The 18,619-nt window shown below is 37.5% G+C and overlaps 1 protein-coding gene across 1 annotated transcript in view; it reads left to right on the forward strand.

Annotated features, from left to right (window-relative positions):
- The window catches only part of CLVS2 (clavesin 2), a 56,208-nt gene extending 46,416 nt beyond the window's left edge, over window positions 1-9,792 (forward strand). The window contains exon 5 of the mRNA XM_023924030.2: window positions 1,435-9,792. Coding sequence (XP_023779798.1) covers window positions 1,435-1,522 — 88 coding nt within the window. The 3' untranslated portion in view covers window positions 1,523-9,792. The remainder of the gene's footprint in view (window positions 1-1,434) is intronic.
- Window positions 9,793-18,619: the final 8,827 nt, after the last annotated feature.

Genomic DNA, 18,619 nt, shown 5'->3' on the forward strand with positions numbered 1-18,619 from the left:
CATTGGCACGGTACCTTGTGAAGATTTAAAAAAAGCATTTTTAATTCAGTGGTTTAGTTTTCTGCCTGAGGAACTGACTAGTGTTCAGGATGGGTATTATTGTATACTCTTAATTTAAAAAGTTTAAATTATGCTTATCATAAGAGAGATGATCATATTTTTAAAGTTAATTTTCTTGATTTTTTAGTATGAGAACAGGATAAATATTATTAAAAAATATCCTTGTGTATAAAGTTTTCACCTAGGCTTTAAGTCAGATGTTTTTTCTTGTGTTTTTGTAAGTTTTCTTCAGATTTTTTTGAGAAAGACCTCACCAGCCTCATTCATTGGTTTCACTGGATGATGCCAGTTTATAAGGGGGGGAAATTGACTCCATATGCTTATCTCAGGGAAGGTTAGAATTTGTAAAGATTTTTCTCTGCACTGTAGTCCTCTAAATGGGCAAATCTGTAGCAATGCTGCAGGCGCAGTGTGCTTCCGCTGATCAAAAATAGATGCCTGCATTGTAGAGATGTACACATGCTCTTTAGTCATCTCAAATCTTTACAGAAAGAAAGAGAAGTAGGCATTTCCTGTGTGAGATTTTCCTCACTAAAGGAAACATCTAAAAAGGGTTGCATTTACTGTACCCCAGATGTGGCTGCTTTTTGATGATCTGAGCCATCGCTGATGTGAGACCCCCAGCTTAACACTCCAGGCTTTGTTTCCAGTGGAACATTTTGATTTTGCCAGAAACTTGGCTTTCCTTGTTGTCCATCACATATGGCTGTTGCAGGGCACCAGTGCCATGTTATGCTTCTGGGCTGAAACAGGGAATCTAGAGAAATTTTACAATCATCACTGAATTTGCCCTGATCATCCTTCCCTGCCCTGTTCCGTTGAGCTGAAAAGTGAGTTTGACACATTTGTCCGCTGCTCCAGAAATCCTGCTAACCATGGCACTATTCCTAGGTTTGGCTTAGGATCTTGCACTGTTGAATTAAGATGCTATTCCGAAAAGGAGTAACTTGTGCTTCCAGCTAACACATCCTGCTAATTGCAGTGTGTGATTAGCCAGCTGGGTGGCTGAATTGTACCTTTCTAGCCAGCCCAGTGCTGTATAACCTTCTGAAGAGATGATCAGTGCTTAAGTCACCACAGAGGACAGCTTAGTTTGCTCTTGGGTGTGGAGGATGCTCCCTGCTTGACGATTTCACTGAAGAGAGGAACTGCTTTATTCTGCCTTTTGTTCCTATATTTACAAATCAGCACTGAGCCCTGTAAAGCCCTGTCATCCTTCCATGAGGGATATTGCAATGATCAGATGCTTGTACAGTAAAGCTGTACCCTTATTTTTGAGCTCCAACAGAAATTAAAATAAACAAAAGAAAGCTGAGGTTTACCCTCATTTGTCTTGATCTAGAAATGTCAAATAAACATGTTGTCCCTCTGCAGGTCTCAGTCAGTTGTGGATCCTGGGGTGCTGAAGCGCATGGATAAGAATGAGGAAGAAAACATGCAGCCTTTGCTTTCACTTGACTAACAGTTTCTGAGCATTGGACATGAACTGAGGTGGAAGGCACTGCCTCTCAGCAACAAGCAAATCATTGGGAAAGAGTGTAACAGCTGGAATCCTATTTACTCATGTTAATGTAGCATATTGGCAGCAGGTGTTACTATTCTGCCTGAATTCTGGATGCCCTTTGGTGAAAAAGAAGTGGAGAAAAAAAAGAAAATGAAATAAAAAAGAAAAGGAATCAATAATTTATTCTGTAAGTGCCAACTTGTTTGTAAATACAATATAACCCTCAAATTTTACTTTGTAAGTTATGGTAAACAAATGCTATGGCAATGAGTGACTATTAAATATGTCAGTGAAGTGCACTATAAAAAAGAGAAGAAAACGTGTGTGTTCTCACATGTACATGCACACATACACAAACATACTGAACAAAGAAAAATATCAAAGCCAATTAAATGTCCTTCCCATGGGAAGCCAACTAGTACACTTAGTACTGGATTTTTTCTGCAATGCTCACACAGTGTGCTAATATAAAGAGGGAATATAAGAACTTGGGAGATGCTGCAATCAGTGGAATGTTTCCTAACTGTAGGAACTGGTTTCTCAAATAACACTGGGGTTTAGGATTGTGATTTAGCATAAACCATGCGCATTTTAGGAAAGATCACAGGTGAACTGGAACCAACTCTTGGATAGCTTTGTCGTTTAGCTGTATGGATCTCCGAGGTTTCTTCCCTAACTTTTCATTTACACAAGTAACTGGCTTGGTACCATAATCTGGGTGTTAAAATGTGGGACACATTGGAGTTACTTCTCTTGCATCTTGGGTGCACATCAAGAATTTTTCCAGAATTCTGTTCTCCCTTGGATTGAGACATTAGTCCTCTCAATACAGTCCAATAACCAGTATCTGAAAGTAAAGCCTGGCAGCAGAGGTTAATCACTGAATCCTGTGCACTGGGAGACTGGATACATATATATATATTTTTACCAATCTCTGACAAGCATACAAGGTGACATTGTTAGATAAGTATATTTCATTGAAGGTTTATACAAGAAATCATACCTATTCAATGTACTTAGATATATTATGGATTGTATATTGAGACACTGTCATTATTAATATAGTAAAACTTTCCATAGATCAACAGCATCCCACTCCAAGCAAGGATTAATATGAATAAGTTGTAGTCAAACATTTCAGCCTATAGTTTAGGACACCTTTGTTTTGGTTGTAGTGTAACTGTATATACTGAACATGTGCCATAATAGAGAAATACATTTTACCTCAAAAGGGCAACAGATTTCACTAGGGATTGGGTAAATCAGCTGAAACATAGGGACTGTGTCATCTCTGTGCTGGCTGTGTGCAGCCTGTGGTATGCTGAGGCAAGAATGTAATTTCTTATTAGGACTTAAATTGACAGTCAGAGTGGGAAGACACACAGAGTGCCCAGCAAGACATCTGAATAATTAGAGATATTGTAAGAGCATGTTCAGGCAGTACAGGGATTAGTTAAGAAAACACTCACCACAGTGGAGGTGACAGCTCACGGCAACCCTGCCTCAAAATGCCCAAGTTTAAAACATTCCTTCCATCACTCCAGTGATCGGTGAGCTTTCAAAGTTACTGGTTGTAGGTCACATCTTCTCATCCAGGATGATTACAGCTGTAAGATTTGATAGGCTGAGATGAGTTAAGAGCAGAGAGTGAAAACTTGAAAGTCTGTCGTCTCGAGTTTAGCTGTAACTCCTGTGGTGGCAGCTTCAGCATTTCTCAGGGCTGAGACGACCCTGACTCTTCCAGCATCACCCTTGATTAGCCCAGGCAGCATACAGATAAAGCTTTCCTGCTTCACAGGTTATTAGCAGCACTGATAAATAGTGTAAGCCCTAATATGCCATCACCTTGCAGGAACTTGTCTGAACAACTCATTGCCTTTCTGCTTTCCTAATTCTCTTTTTGTGGTATGCGTTAGGAAATGCAGAGAGGAGAGATATGGAGCCTGAACTTCTTATCAGTCTGTCCTACAAGTTGTCAGTAGTAAAAACTGTCCTAATACTACTTCTGTGGTTTGAGAGACTTGAAAAAATGATCAGTTCTTATATACTATTCAGTTCTATTTTTCACATTCTTTGTAAAATCATGCTGTATTAAGTGAGATGTGTCTCCAGTATTCGCTTAAGTGCCACATCTGAATGTATGTTATATATTTCCACACTTCTGGTTAATAGAATAGTATATTGTCATAGTCATGATTTAAAAATTCTTCTCAGATTAAAGTAAAACATCACTAGACATTTCCTCCTTATAAGGGCTTCAGGGTTTAGTCAGTACTCCACATTATACACTCTGTGACACAGTGGTGATCAAAATTTTCATGGATCCTTTTAGCTACATGGGCCAGACTGGTGTAAGACAGCAGAATGCTGATTTCAGAGTGCACCACCTGTCTAATAAAAAAAGTGCAAATCTGTTCCACTATAATTGTTTTGAAGCTTATAAATTTTTGTTTGAAAATCCTTTATTTGTGCACTTAACTGTAATTTATGTAATATTTTCTGATGTCTGATTTCAATTTTAAGGTAATGAGTATTAATACATTCTTTCCAGAAAGTGAAAGTAGGATATATTATAATTTTGTGTAACTGGGACCTCATCTTTCAGCAAAATTGCTTTTTCAATAAGATTCTCTCTGTTGAAGAATTGGGCTACAGGTCTTCTTGGATGCAGCTTTTATTTCACTGTAGCAAATTCTGACAGTGGTAATTGCAGTTGTGACATTGAAAAAGAATATGGAAATGGGTAAGAGAAATAAATACACTTTACCTGCTTTCAGTATTCTTTGAAGGCATTTCTCTTTTACATATCAGGGTACATAAAGGGTTCCACCTTTCTTGTAGAAAATCTTTATAGGTAGTTCAATTTTTATTAGATGAATTTGGACTGAAAACTTTTTCCAATCTTTATTACCATAGGAATTGCTGTCTAATTTTTATAGCAGAATTGAAGTGCTAAAAACAGAATGCACATGCTTGGGAGGAACTCCTCTTAATTTCTTACCTTTCTTGTGTATTGGGTAGAATAAAACCTTGTCGTAATTATGCATGCCGATATGCATATAAAAATATCCTGCAATATAAGGAACTTAGTGGAGAAACTGGATATACCTGTCCAACTATGTTAAAAAAAAAAAGAGGATTAAAAAAAAAAGTGTAACATTTGATAGTTTTGGGCCTTTGATAAGATCTAAAAATATCCTCTTACATGATGATTTTTCCAAGACACAAATGCTTAAAAACATATGAAAAAGTTATGGAAAATTCCATGACCAAAACCTCCTTGTAAACAGAGATGTCGATAGAATCTTGGCTTTATAGAGACAGGTAATCAGACCCACTAAGCTCCAACAAATACACAGACTCCCTCCCAATAGTTATTAGTTGTAAAATAGTTTGAGATGTCTTTACAGAAATGTAAATTTACTGTATAGCATATTTAAAAAGATGTTTTGCACTCTACAAACATGCTATGCCTAGTCACAAACTGAACACAGAATTAAAGAAAAGAGGAGTAAAAGGGACCTCAAGAGGTCACTGATATGTCGAGGAGCAGATTCACTTTAATGTCGCTCTCAAATGTTTTAGCTCAGTACCTTGCATGGAATGTTCTCTGTATTATTTAATCTCAGTCACAGCCAAGCCTAAGCACATTACCTGACAAAATTGTAACCTGACAGTATTTTGTTCATGCCTTTTATTATCTTCCTGTTCTGTTTGGGAAATTAAAGTTTGTCAAGCATCATAAGAATTACCATTTAGCATTACTTGGAAAACTCCTTGCAATAAGCTTTGTTAATATCCCAATTCTTATATTGTTTCCGTTGTGATTATAGATGTATGTATTTGTCAAGTTTTTTTGATAAAGTCATATTTGAAAGAGCATGCAAGAGAGAAAAAACCGAAATCAATCAGGCTTCAGGATTTTATTTAGAATATTAAAATGGGATTTTAGGGAGATGCTAAGTTTGGATTTTATAATCTTTAATTGTGTCCGGGAAATTTCCTGCTGAGCCATTGGCAGTGTTGGGTTCCAAGACAAATTTGGAAGATAAATATCGATATGAAAGACAAGAGCAAAGGTCTCAAAGGATTATACTGAAAAAAAAACAATCACATGGCTAGCTGGATCAGGTCCCTCTAAAGAAAGGTATTTTGTAAGTAGCTTGTAAGAGTGTACTTCTGGTGCTGAGAATAGTTCTTTTGTCCACAAACTTCAAAACACTCTAAGAAACTGAGAGAATAATAGTTATCCAATTTCTCAGGTAGTAAAGCAGGAACACAGCGAGTTAGAGACATATCTCAATGAAAGACATTTTTCTGTGTGGAAAAGATGACACTTTGATCATTTAGTCTGATTTTAACTGCAGGAGAGAAAATAATGTGTCCCTATTTTTTATAAGAAGGTCTTACTGTCAGTTCACTCATGCCTAGTTTCTTTAGAACACTTTATCATGAGACCTTTGCAATCCAGGGGTGGTCTGCTTTCCTGTGGGGTTAAATATTAATGTACATTTAACCATTTGCACTGAGGAAATGACAAAAAATGTGTATGTCCCCCAAATTAAATTACTTTTTTCCCTGTCTGATTGTTGAGAAAAAAAGGTAATTTAATCCAAAGACCCCCCAAAAGGAAATTTTCCCTGTAAAGAATTCTGTCAGGAATGAAAAAAGATACTTATCTCCCATTAACTATACAAAGAACATCAACATTTTGTTTAGTCATGGCCAGGTGACCCCAAGTCAAAGAGAAAGCCAGGCAGATAGAATCCCACATCCTGTATTGCCTTGTAACTTTGAACAATCCTGTGTCAAAAGTCTGTATTTAGCAGATTGACCTGGACATTCCCTTCAGTTTGCATTTCAGTTTTCAGTTGTGTACGAATTCTCTTCCTATCAGCTTTTGGGATCTTAATTTGTTTCCTTCATAAGGGGTCTGTTGGCACAAAACAACATTGACCCCTGTTGGATTGCACAGTTTGTGAAGTGGTTTTGTTGTTAAAAAAATAACAACTTGTGCAGTGCTGGGCAGTGGTGAAATTGAAACATGGGTCAGAAGTTCTCACTATTGTGTCACTCCTTCTCTAGTGTTTTGTGTGTGTAAACCACTTTGATTGATATCAAAGACATGCTAACACTTGCATGTTATGAATTTAAAAATGGAGAAAAAAGAGGTTTCCACAGTGAGTTCAAAATCTGAATTGGTCAGCTATTGCTGTGGACTCCAAAGTGGGGAGGGAAGGAGGGGGACCCTGCACGCAGGTGAAATAGAGAGATCTCCAAAGGAAGATGCTGATAATTCCTTATGGTACACGTTTTATTAAAATGTGGCCAAAGTATTTTGTGTGCAGAGACGGTGGTCGGCCAGCTCTGTTCTCTCTGAATCAGTGGCTTACAGTAAGTCTTCTCTAAAAAATAAAGGTATGACAAAGCTTCCTTTTGCAGAGAATTCACTTCCAGAGAATTGACATATCTGTCAATTTGCAGTAGACAAATGGCAGGAGTTAATTAGGATTTTTATTTGATATGGAAATGCTGCTGTGATTCCTTAAAGAGGCTGTCGCATCATCGGCAACAAACAGCAGTGCCTAAAGGCAGGCATCTCAAATCAGGTCCCTTGGTTAATAAAAATTTAAGAGAAGAAAAAAATCAAGGGAAGAGATAATAGAAGATGATAAAACAAAATAATTAAAAAATCAAAATAGAAACAAGCTTGCAGTGGAGAGCTGTATGAATAGCAAAAATGATGTGATAGAATTTGCTTCTAGCATTTCCAAGAAATTAATCAGTAGCCTATTATGAGCACTATTATGAGTCCCTCCCTCTACATTATGAGCAGGGTTTCCATTTTTCACATGATCTATCATGTATGGCCACAATGGAGTTTCCCAAATCTTTAGAAAATGAGTTACCATGTAAAATGGTGGGTGCTTTAGCTGAGCTTGTGAACATGATTTAAGGGATCAGAACACAACAGCAGAGATGTTAAATCCCAACAACAACCTGTAGATGGGTCCCAGGAATATGAGAAGTGCTGCGTCCTGCCTGGCTGAAGAAGTCATGGAAGGAGAGAATGAAAGGAGCCCTATGGCTATAAGGAAAGGTGGCAGGCCGAGGGAGAAGACAGCATTGGGGATTTGGAGTGAACTGGTTAACCATTTTCATAGTGAGGGAGGCTTTCACCTGCTCAGTAATATAAGAGATTACTTACAAACCCCATGATGCATGTGTCATCAGGAAGGAAAGATAACATTTCTCACTTTCCCACACAAACTCAATTTCAGTACATTTCAACCTGATGCATATGCTAAACCTGAAGTGCCTCTGCTGCTGCTGTTTCCACAGTAGCTCCCAGGATGTGGGTATCATGTAGCATGCAGGAACTGGAAGGGTAGAGCCTCCCAACCTGTCCATAGGAAGACAAGGGAGGGACGTATTCTGCAAAACCCTGCTGCAGAGAAAAAATGGTGGGAGAATCCAGCACTTGCTCAAGTTACAGCCTGCCTTGCCCTGACATCAGTATCAGCACCTACTCTGTGGAAAGCTGTGAGTGGAAGTGGTGTGGGAATGTCCCCTGCAAACCTCGGTGTCTCAGTGCTAATTATGCAGCCTTTGAGCTGTAGCTGGTGATCTGTGTTCTGTGTCTTCAAAGTGCTCCTGGTGATGTTAACTGTAGCCATTAGTCACTCAGAGCAGAGATGATTTAAAGGAAACTGACAACTTTAAGCATTACACTTAATGCCTAAGAATATGAAATTGGTGATTGTTACAAGTAATGCCTAAGATTATGATATCTTAAAGACATCCAGGGTTTGGTTGCTTTTGTATCCTTGATGGGACTTAGTGTATAATCACTTGCCTTTAAGTATGGTTGTCCCTGAGGTTCACATGTATCTTTGATTCAGCAATGGTAGAAGGAATTAAATAGTAGAAAATGTCATTCTAACGCTATGAATACATTTAGAGGGGCAGTTTGAGATTCCTGACACTATTAAGAAAAATTGTTCTGCAGTTTCCTAGTGTTCATCTTGAGTATAATGGCTCTTTTAAATCATTTGCTTCTCTAGTTCTTTCACCCTTTGGATTACTGTGTGAAATGTGTTCTGCTAAACATTCCCTGCTTTTCATCCCTTCTCCTACCCTCTTGTGTTCAACAGCATCCTGTCTTCTGTGTATGCTTTATTCTGTGAATAACTGAAGAAAACTCTAAGAAAAACCCATCACACTGATAATCTGCAGACTAGATCTTGAGGACCAGTATTTTAAATATTTCCTTTGTATAAATCTCTGGTTTACAGGGTGAGATGGAAAATGAGACCGAGGCCAACCACATCATAGAGGAATACTAAAAAAAAAGGTCTGGCTAGGGGTGTAGATGAAACAACTCTTGTGATTGAAGATGTTACCTTCCCTGACTTAGTTGTCACTCTTCATGTAGGAACTACTGCCCCAACATTTAATCAACAACATGTTATGGAAGTACTCATGTCCCAGTGAAGGCTGTGCATTAATCATGTTAACTCTGTTGATTCTGTACTCATGCAAATAGAAAAACGCTCACATTATCTATTAATACAACTCTGTTACAAGAATAATGATTAACAGCTAGTCATGGTGACATCTAAAATTGCAGATTGGCAATCTGTGCCTTAAGGCTCTTGTGATCTGTAGTACTTACGTAGCAGTAACTACTGAATAATGTTCTTTTTGCATGCAGCAATCTACTTTGGAGCCTTGGAAAATATAATATTTGGAAAACATTATATCACCATATCAAGATTCAAAATTAAATTACAGGAGTAATTTATAAACAGTGCTTGTATCCTCAGGATAAATTTTGTTTGTTTCTCAGTTTAGTACTGTTAGGACTCAGGGGGTCTGAGATTTGTAAAGCCAGGACAAGTTTATTAATCATGTTCTTTCTCTGTAAAGTTTCAGTAACTATTCTCTTTTCATAACTTGTTGTCAGTTTGAATTTTATTCTTGGACCTAGTGAAATGATTAATTTTGGTCTGTTGTGTTCTAACCTAAAGTCTGAAGACAACGCGACTTTGTGAAACATCACTCTTTATATTGTATATTTAAATATCATCAGTTCTCTGTGATCAATGGGCTGCTTTGGAGAGTGCTACTATTTTAAATCATCATCGGTTGTTGAGGAAGAATGACATTCTGTTAAATAAAATATGACCAAATGAAAATTAAAATACATATATATTTTTGTGTTTGTACATGGAAGTGTTTGTCTGGCTTCCTTGTGCTAAAACATACATGGAGACATACTTTAACTGGGTGAACTGCATTTTTTTTACCAAGGTATTGAAAGAAAAATTCTGAATGATATGTCAGCATGAAAGTCTGGTAACACTGAATGTCTCTTTCCACCCATCAGTAAGTTTTAGAGAGTTAACATATTTCACATTTACAATACCATTTTGAACTGTCACTTGGAAGTCTCTCTTATCTCACAGGTGAAGATCATGTAGAGATGCAACACAAGAAAAGTTCATTTCCCCCTCCAAGATAATTCCTACTCTCCTGCATCTAAGCTTCCTCTGTAGTGTGTTCCCTAGCATTGTCTCATGTTCATTGACTTTTCTTTTGATGCCACATTAGGAAGAGATGGTATTAGCTCTTCACAGAGATAACCCTTTTTCCAGGAAAGTGTTTCTGTTCTCAGGAGAGATAAATCAGGGTGGGATACAGCAGGCTTTGTGACATTAGAGCACTGCCTGCCAAATGACCATATTTCATTCTAGATTTTGTTTTTCCCATGTGAGGGGAGGTTGGTAAATTACAGTAATTATATGCTTCTTTGATGTCATTTTTGTAGTATGTCCTGTTTTAGACACAAGGGCACTTATTCACCTCTTCTGTACATTTTCCATATCTTTTCTTTGGTTTACAGAGATTAAAAAAAACAAACAAACTAGGCTGTAGTAGCTTCCTGTTTCACACATAATTTCAGTGGTGTATGCAGATGCATTTCTTACTCCAGCATGTTGAAGAAACATTGATGGATTCTCATCTATGTGTGAATGTAGTCCCTCAGCTCCCAGGTGCTGCATGGTTGTACACAATATATAAGCCTTGCTGCATAAGGGTGCATTTCACCATGACATAACTGTACAAGCTACATGTCAATACATGTCTCTGCTGCCTTGGAAATCCCTCACTTGCATCCCTCTGACTGAGCAGAGTTGGAGCCCCTATAATGGTGTGGTTTGCAATGCCAATGTTCTGAGTTATAACCGCTATCCATTTGTGTGTTGCCAGGCTGCTCTTCCCTGCAAACAGTCTGATCCCAGTTTGTGCACCTTTGGGGTGTGTGTAGATGTGTGTGCTTGTCTCACCCCACCTCCACCATGTTGGACCCCCTTTCCCAGTGTTGGTTTTCTGTGGGAAGAGGAGCTGGCGTCTTGTGTTGACATGTGACAGTGTGTTGTGACATGCTCAGGTTGCCTGGCTCTGATGTGGAGCTGGCTGGAGCAGCCCGCAGTTCACGGGAGACTCCAGTACCTTCAGTTCAGTTTCTCCAGAAGAGACCAGCCTGGGAGCTGGAGGATGGCAGAAAGAGCACCAGATCTGCCTCTGTTCTGAGGGAACTGTGAGGCAATGGGGACCTACACAGGGGCTGCAGAGACATTTTGACATGGAGTACCATAAAAGTAGGTAGGTGGGCAGAGGAATACTTTTTGCTCCCTGTGGGCAGGAGTTCATACACGACCTCCAGTCAAAAGGAGATTGTCAGTGTAACTCCCATCAGTGTAGTGGCATGGCCAGGAGGATGTGCAGGCATATGGGAGAGAGTCTTTCGGATTAATTACCTATCATGCTACCACAGCTCTGGTGCAGCCCACAGTAGCACTGCAGTGATGAAGGGCAGAGGAGTGCACAGTGAAACTGGGAGCTGTGCTAATAATTTCAATAGTACCAGCAGTGTTTATACAAATCTCTCTCTGTTGAGCACAATAAAAACAAAGTGAGTGTTCACAAAGCAAAAAAAATTCTCTGTGTCAATAGCAAATAAAGTAATTTGTCGCATTGCCTGCATGATTCTCAGCAGTGCTGTTTTCATTCCCATGAGCTGAGTAGTGGGGAAAAACAGCCCTTGGCCTTCCAGACATGTACAGATGGTTGGCTAGTCAAAAGCCCTTCCAGTACCTGAACCCTGACCAACAGCATCCTTTCCCCTCTGGACAGATTACTGGGCTGTCAAGAAATCCTCTTCCCATCATCCATCAGCTTAACTGCTGAAACCCCTGGAGATTAGCAACTGAGAAAGTGCCTGTATAGCAAAAGTATGTCACACTGGTCAAAATGGAGACAATATTTTTCTTTCTTTTTACACTATCATTCTCTTCTGTTCAGATATACAACTTTGCAGCCCTCACCATTAAATTTACAGAAAAAATATTGATAAAAATATTATTTAAATATAACTGTTTAAATTTTATCTCCAGCAGTGGTAATGCTACAGAAAACAGATAATCATATGTTTTAATAGCATTATTTTAATTTCAGTCTCTGAAAATTAAAACCCTTTTTAACACACATATAATTTCTTCCTTTTAGAGCAACAAAGTAAAAATGAGACTTATTTTAACCATGTCCCAATCCTAGAATCACCAAATAAAGTCTAACCCTGGTGAAGAAACAGTTTGGTGATCTTAATGAGATTTTTTTTTTAGATTTTGATGTATAGACCAAAAATTTTAAAAAATTGAATGTGAAATATTAAGCCTTGAATTAGTTTCTAAATAAACAAAATAGTGGAAAGTGACAAGAAATTCAAAGCTTTACAATTTTTTCTTTTTCTTTAATGCATATACCCTTTTACAGTTCAGATCAAGCAAGCACAAACCAAGAATGTACCCTGAAATCTGAAAGTGCTCTGAATAGAGTATGAGGTATAGCTGTGTGTTATACTGCCAACTGTTATACTGTATTTTTTCTATTAAGGCTTTATATTATCATTATTAAATCCTTTTAATGCTCATGTAGCCAAGACCTCAAGGAGAAACTGTTTTTTGCAGGAAAAAAAAAAGAAATGAAACATGTACCTGGCACATCACAACTTATCTTTTTTGACTTCTTGTTTCTGTAAAATAAATGTAGCCATGGATCTCAGCATCATCAATTTGATGCAACCCTATACAAGCAGGCTAATCCGCAATAGTCTTCTAAGTTGTGTTGGTGTCATTAAAACATATATGACATATAGTGACTTTTGAAAATAAATTGCAGACTAAAGTTAATAGTGAAATAATGATACTGCACTAAAAAGTGTTTGAAAAAATGCTTGCAAACCTGTCAGGTATAGTCTCTAAAAGAGATGTGATTTGCAGTCACTTTAGGAAATGATGGTCTTCAGCCTCCAGAATTAGGCAAGGGGAAAGAAGCATATCTTCTAGGAATATGATTTTTTACATGGGCAGGTAGTGTAAGGACAAGGGGAAACAGTTTAAAACTAAAAGAGGAGAGATTTAGGTTAGGTGTAAGGAAGAAATTCTCTATTCAAAGAGTGGTGAGGATGCTCCCTCCCTGGAAGTGTTCAAGGCCAAGTTGGATGGGGCTCTGAGCAGCCTGGTCTAGTGGAAGGTGTCTCTGCCCATGGCAGGGGGCAGGAACTTAATGATCTTTAAGGTTCCTTCTGACCCAAACTGTTTTGGGATTCTAAAATTTAGCCTACTTTTAATTTCTCACTATGATAAAACTGCCTCATTATAATTATTTAATAAAATACAGAAGCAACTGCAGTGCAGTGTGGATTAATTAAAATTCAGTCATTAACTGAGATTGACCTGAAGTCACAATTCCTGTGAGTAACATCCTCTGCCACTTGATGCTTGGTGGAGTACCATGCAGAGGTTTTCAGGGAAGCTGAATGACCTGCTGTCATTGCTTTTTCCCTTCTTTAAATTCTCTCAAGTTCATTGCCTTTAAATTTCTCTGCTAATGTCCTGAATTATGAAAGGAAGCTTGTGGATCTACTAGAAAATAATTTCTTTAATCTTCATTTATTACTATTCTCCTGTCTTCCAATTTTATTGATGATGAAGTGATTTTTGTGTGAGGGTTTTTCATGTGGTGGTTGTGGTTTTGGTTTTTTTGGGGTTTTTTTGGAAGGGGAGGAGATGGCTCCTTTTTTCTGTTTCAAGGTAATTCATCAAATGACATTTTCACAATCCAGCAGCTACAAAAATTTATTTTTGACTGTCTATTCCCCCCAGTTTATTATTCAAATATTTGCTGGTTTTAATGATTAAATATAAGCAGCTTAAAAATGCATAATGATGCCAATTTCCTGCCTAGTTTCCCTTTCCTAGAAGCACCTTAACAATGCAATAAAAAGCCCGAGATGACAGCAATTTATACCTCTTCAGAGAATAAAATGCAAATAATGTGGTTTATCTTGAGTATTTTCCACTGGAAAGAATTAATTTTACCCCATCTTAATTTTCACACTTGGGAAAAAAAACCCCAAACTAATAAGATGACCACTGTTTAATTATTTATTTATTTGCATTTTAAAGGTCAGGTAAGAATTTATCTGCTATAAAAGGCTGTCAGGGAAAGTTGTGTATTGGTTGGGCACTACAGCAAAAAGGCACCTGCCTGCTGCTTTTTATCACTGCTTGTTTGCAGTGTTTCAGATGGAAGAGTTAAGTTTGTGTTTGGTTGAAGTCATTAAACAATGAGGGGCCATGGAGACCAGTTACAGTAGAGCTCCTTGTTTTGCATGTCAGATATGGAAACCTCTTCTTTATAAGTGGTACTTTATATGGCTTTTAGTTTCTGTGGGATTTTTGTCACACAGCTTCACTGAACAGAACTGCTGCACCCTAGGGAGAAAAGTATCAGTGCCATCACAGAACTAATTTTGGGAAGGCAGAGAATAAAACTGTCAGCTTTTCCAAGCTGAGACAGTTTCCCAAGGGATTTTTTATTTTGTGAGGAAAACTACCAGAGGCTAGTGGCAGTACTGGTATTGATTTTAATGTTCGAGTTTGCAGTCATTATTTGCAAGAGCGTTTTGATTAAAGCTACCTGACTTTGATTTTCCTTCTCAAAATGGCTTTGATTTTAAAATTGATTTTCTGCCTGTTTATAACCTAGTTTAGTTTATAACTAAAACAAAATATTTTTTTAATCAAGCGTGCTATTCTGATTATTAAAGCAATATCATGAGTCTGAATAATTAGCATAGCATTTCTTAAAGGAAGTTTTGTTCTCATATCCATTTTGGCTCTATGTCTCATCTGCCAAACTAACACAATTTCTCATGGATGAGAAGATCTTAAATTGAATGTGCTCTGTTGCTTGACTTCTGCCATATAAAGTCATAAGTTGCAAATATATATTGGTTCCTTTAACAGATGAACTGAAATAAGATTAAAGAGCCTAAGAGGACAGTAAAAGTCACTTACTTCCTGATTTACTGAACTAGAAAAATAGTCATGTCATTAACTCCCATCTTAAAATGCAAGACTAGTCTTCTGAAAAGTTTAGTTAATGCTTGCACCTGCTCTATAAATTTAAACAACGCACTCCTCAGCTTTATTGCCTCCATCCTCAAGATAGTGAGGTCCATAATTCCAGGGCACAGATGATTAATGCCACCCTGTTTTGATTCCTGCATCTGTGTAATGAGTCAGGCTGAGTGGGAAGGGACAGTTTTCAGCCTTTGAATTTTTCCCATCTTTCTTTATTCTCCTGAGTAAGACTGGTCAGAATTTGTCCAAGAAGCTATTTTCTACTGAAGATTTTGCATGTAGCAAGTTTGAAACTGTAAAACATTTCAATGTCATCTACATTTTTGAAGTAATTTTTTAAAATAGCTTAAATATGTTTATTTTGATAAAATTATTCCTTTGATGATATGTTAGTTAAAACGATGGCATAAAATACTTCTGCTTCAACTTGGATATTTTATTTTTTTAAAACCTTTGGGACTTCTACAATTCATTATAGTATGAGGCAAGTATCATTTCAAAATCCATATACTTTCTTATGAACTAAATTTCTTCTTTTAACTTTTGTTTGGGTCAGCATCTCTTGTTTGCTGTAGGTGCCTTTCAGAAAGGTCATGATTTGATTAGTATGTGCCTCCAGTCCTTCAGAATCATAGCCATCTATTCAAAGATTTGTTCTTTTTTTTTTCCTTTCCTCTTTATCCATCCCAAAGCTTTGGCCTCATCCTCTGTTACCTGATGACAGCCGAAGAGATCTTCTGAGGTGTGTAATAAATAAATAAGTTTGTGTCTTTGCATCTTTCTTTTTAAAATCCTAAAATTTTAAAAGTTCTGATTTAGATGTCAGAATCACTTTATAATTTTTCATTTTCACATGTGAAAACCAACTAATTTCTCAATATTATGGTAGACAAGGAGCCAATGTGTATCAAGGAAGCAAAACAAAACACAGTGTGGAGGGGGAGAGGTGGATAAGAGAGAGGGAAAAATGAAGATCTAGAGTGACGGTGAGAGCAATGAACTAAAGCATTAGGATAAATAATGCCATGCTCAAAGTATTATTCCAGCATGTAATGGTTCCCTTTCCTTTCTGATCAGATCTCAACTGAAAATCAATTTACTTTAGCAGAGAGCACACCATGTTATTGTGTTATTTATTAAAAAAATTGTATTCACTTTTTTGCAGCATTGTTGAGTACCATCAATAGTCAGTCTAGAAAGTTCAGTATTGAGCTTGCTTGCACAGGGAGAATATAAGAAAACTAAAAAGTTTTAATTGAGTGATAACGAAGATGATGTAATGGTATTTGCACATGGAGAGTAAATGTGTTAAGACAGTTCAGCCCTGAAAATAGCCAGTGGGGTTTGAAGTATGATAAAGGCCTAAAAACTCATGAGTGGTTTGGAGAAACTGAATAGCTTTCTGGGGATTTTTTTTCTTACATGAGTAAAGAGTCACCACACAAAATTATCAGGCTGCAAATTCAGGATGCATGAATAAAAATGAGTCTTCATTCACCCTCTAATTAAAACATTTTCACCATTACCATAGAACACTGTAGATGCTGAAAATATATATGACTTTCAAAAATATATTCATAAAAGGATTATTTATTTAGGGTCATTAAACACAAAAGGACTATATCCACTGTCTCAGGGAGATCTTGAGACAAAGGATACAAGTATTCTGATGGTTCATCAGAGGAGCATCCATTCCTGATTGCAGAATTCTCATATCATTCCTGGGCATCAACTGCTGCCTACTGTCAGAAACAACCAGGCAGACCTTTAGTCTTCCCCAGTATGGCTTTTCCTACCTTCACTAAAATAGCTTGTATGCTACAGACTTATTCAGTGTCCAGCACTATGATGGATTTGAGATTTGCTGGTTGTAAGACCTGTCTTCTTTTGGGATTCTTCAAAGACTCTTCTGCTGCAGGGACTTGCTGTCATTAAGATAGATGTGGGAAATTCACATTACCTGACTTTAGACATGTATATGTGAGGTAATCACCTGAATCCCTGCTCTGATCAGTGAAGAGGAGAATTCATGGTTATTGTCATCTCCCTTAGGATATAAGCTGTGTGAAGGGGACACACTCTCTGTAAGGGGAGCCAAGAAATTAACTCTCACTGCTCTTGACTGGCATCCATGCTGAAGAAAATGTGAGGGGAGAACTGGTCAGGAAGGGAATTAGAGAGTTGTGTTCTGGTTCTGCTTCGTCCCTCATGGAGCACATTGCAAAAACAAAGTGGTTTTAAATTTTTTTTTTTTTTCAAGTAGAGAGTGGTGTATTTTCTAAAACAAGAGTGCAAGGGCAAGTCAACTGGAAAATCTCTCCGGCATACAGACTTCAACAAGTTTTGGGGACCACAAAGACATTAAAGACATCTTTTGTTATCCAGAAAGACCCTCTTCTTCCTTTTTAAGTATAACATGTCTGCAAAAGATAAATTTGACCAGAAAAAATGTGTTAATTGCCTCATTATCATGTATTTTCATAAAATTCTAGTTCTGCAATTCGTAGGGCTAGCTAGGAATGAGAAAAATGCATTTAAATCACTCCTGGCTCTAAAAAGCTGTATAATGGAAATGAAACTGCCTAAGAATAATATCAGATAGGAGGTATACACAGAGCAGAGCACCTGAAGGGCAGCACAAGGAAGAGTGGGCTGCTATTGCTTAGGTTCAAGGGAGTTGGACTGTTCCAGTTCAAGCTCCTGGTGCTTGAATTAATTCAATAGAATGCATATTATTTTGAGTATTTATTGTTTGTGTGTTCAAGATAAAATCGACTGTCTTTCTGCCATATGGAAAGAAGTTGTTACCTCAGTGTTTTTCCTATCACCAGTGAAAAACAATTTTCCAAGTATCTGTGTCTATACTTACAATTATACCTACACCTTTAACTGTCTATATATTATTTTCAAAGCCAAAAACCATTCTCTTCAAATTTTCTTGATCTGCATCTATAATAGGTCATTGTTTCTTCATAATGACACTTAAATTGCTCACCACTCCTTCTTCAGACAAATTGAATGTACCACAATGCTTTGAAGGTACTCCATCTGCCTTGAGCCAGAGATCTTCATATAATCTATGCTCCAAATGCTGTTTTGCATTGCTAATCTGTAGGGAACTGCTTGCTGTTATGGTGTTTTGATGCAAAAATACAGCTGCTGGATACTTATGTGAAGGAGAATGTACAATAAGAACACCTGACAAATAACTACTTGAGTCAAAATGCATGGCATTCATTTGACCAACCTTCATTTACATGTGACCTGACTCTATACACCCTCATCAATAAAGAGGAACAGTCTTTCTAAGGCACTACTCAACATATCCTAAAGCAGAAATCTTAGCTAGGGGAAGCTGCTGTTGGTATGACTGGCAGGGGAGGCATAATGGCAACCTGAAACAGCCCATGAGCTGCATGGAGGCAGTCCCCAGGAGAAGAGAATTGTTTTGTTACAAGTTATTAAACAATGGAAGTAGCTGTTTTTACTCATTTTCTTTGTAATTAAGAGGTAGGTCTCTAAAGGACAATACTTGCTTAATAAAATGCAGTTCATAAGGCTT

This window comes from Cyanistes caeruleus, chromosome 2 (assembly GCF_971803275.1).
Source record: "Cyanistes caeruleus chromosome 2, bCyaCae1.hap1.1, whole genome shotgun sequence".
Classification (NCBI taxonomy): Eukaryota; Metazoa; Chordata; class Aves; order Passeriformes; family Paridae; genus Cyanistes; species Cyanistes caeruleus.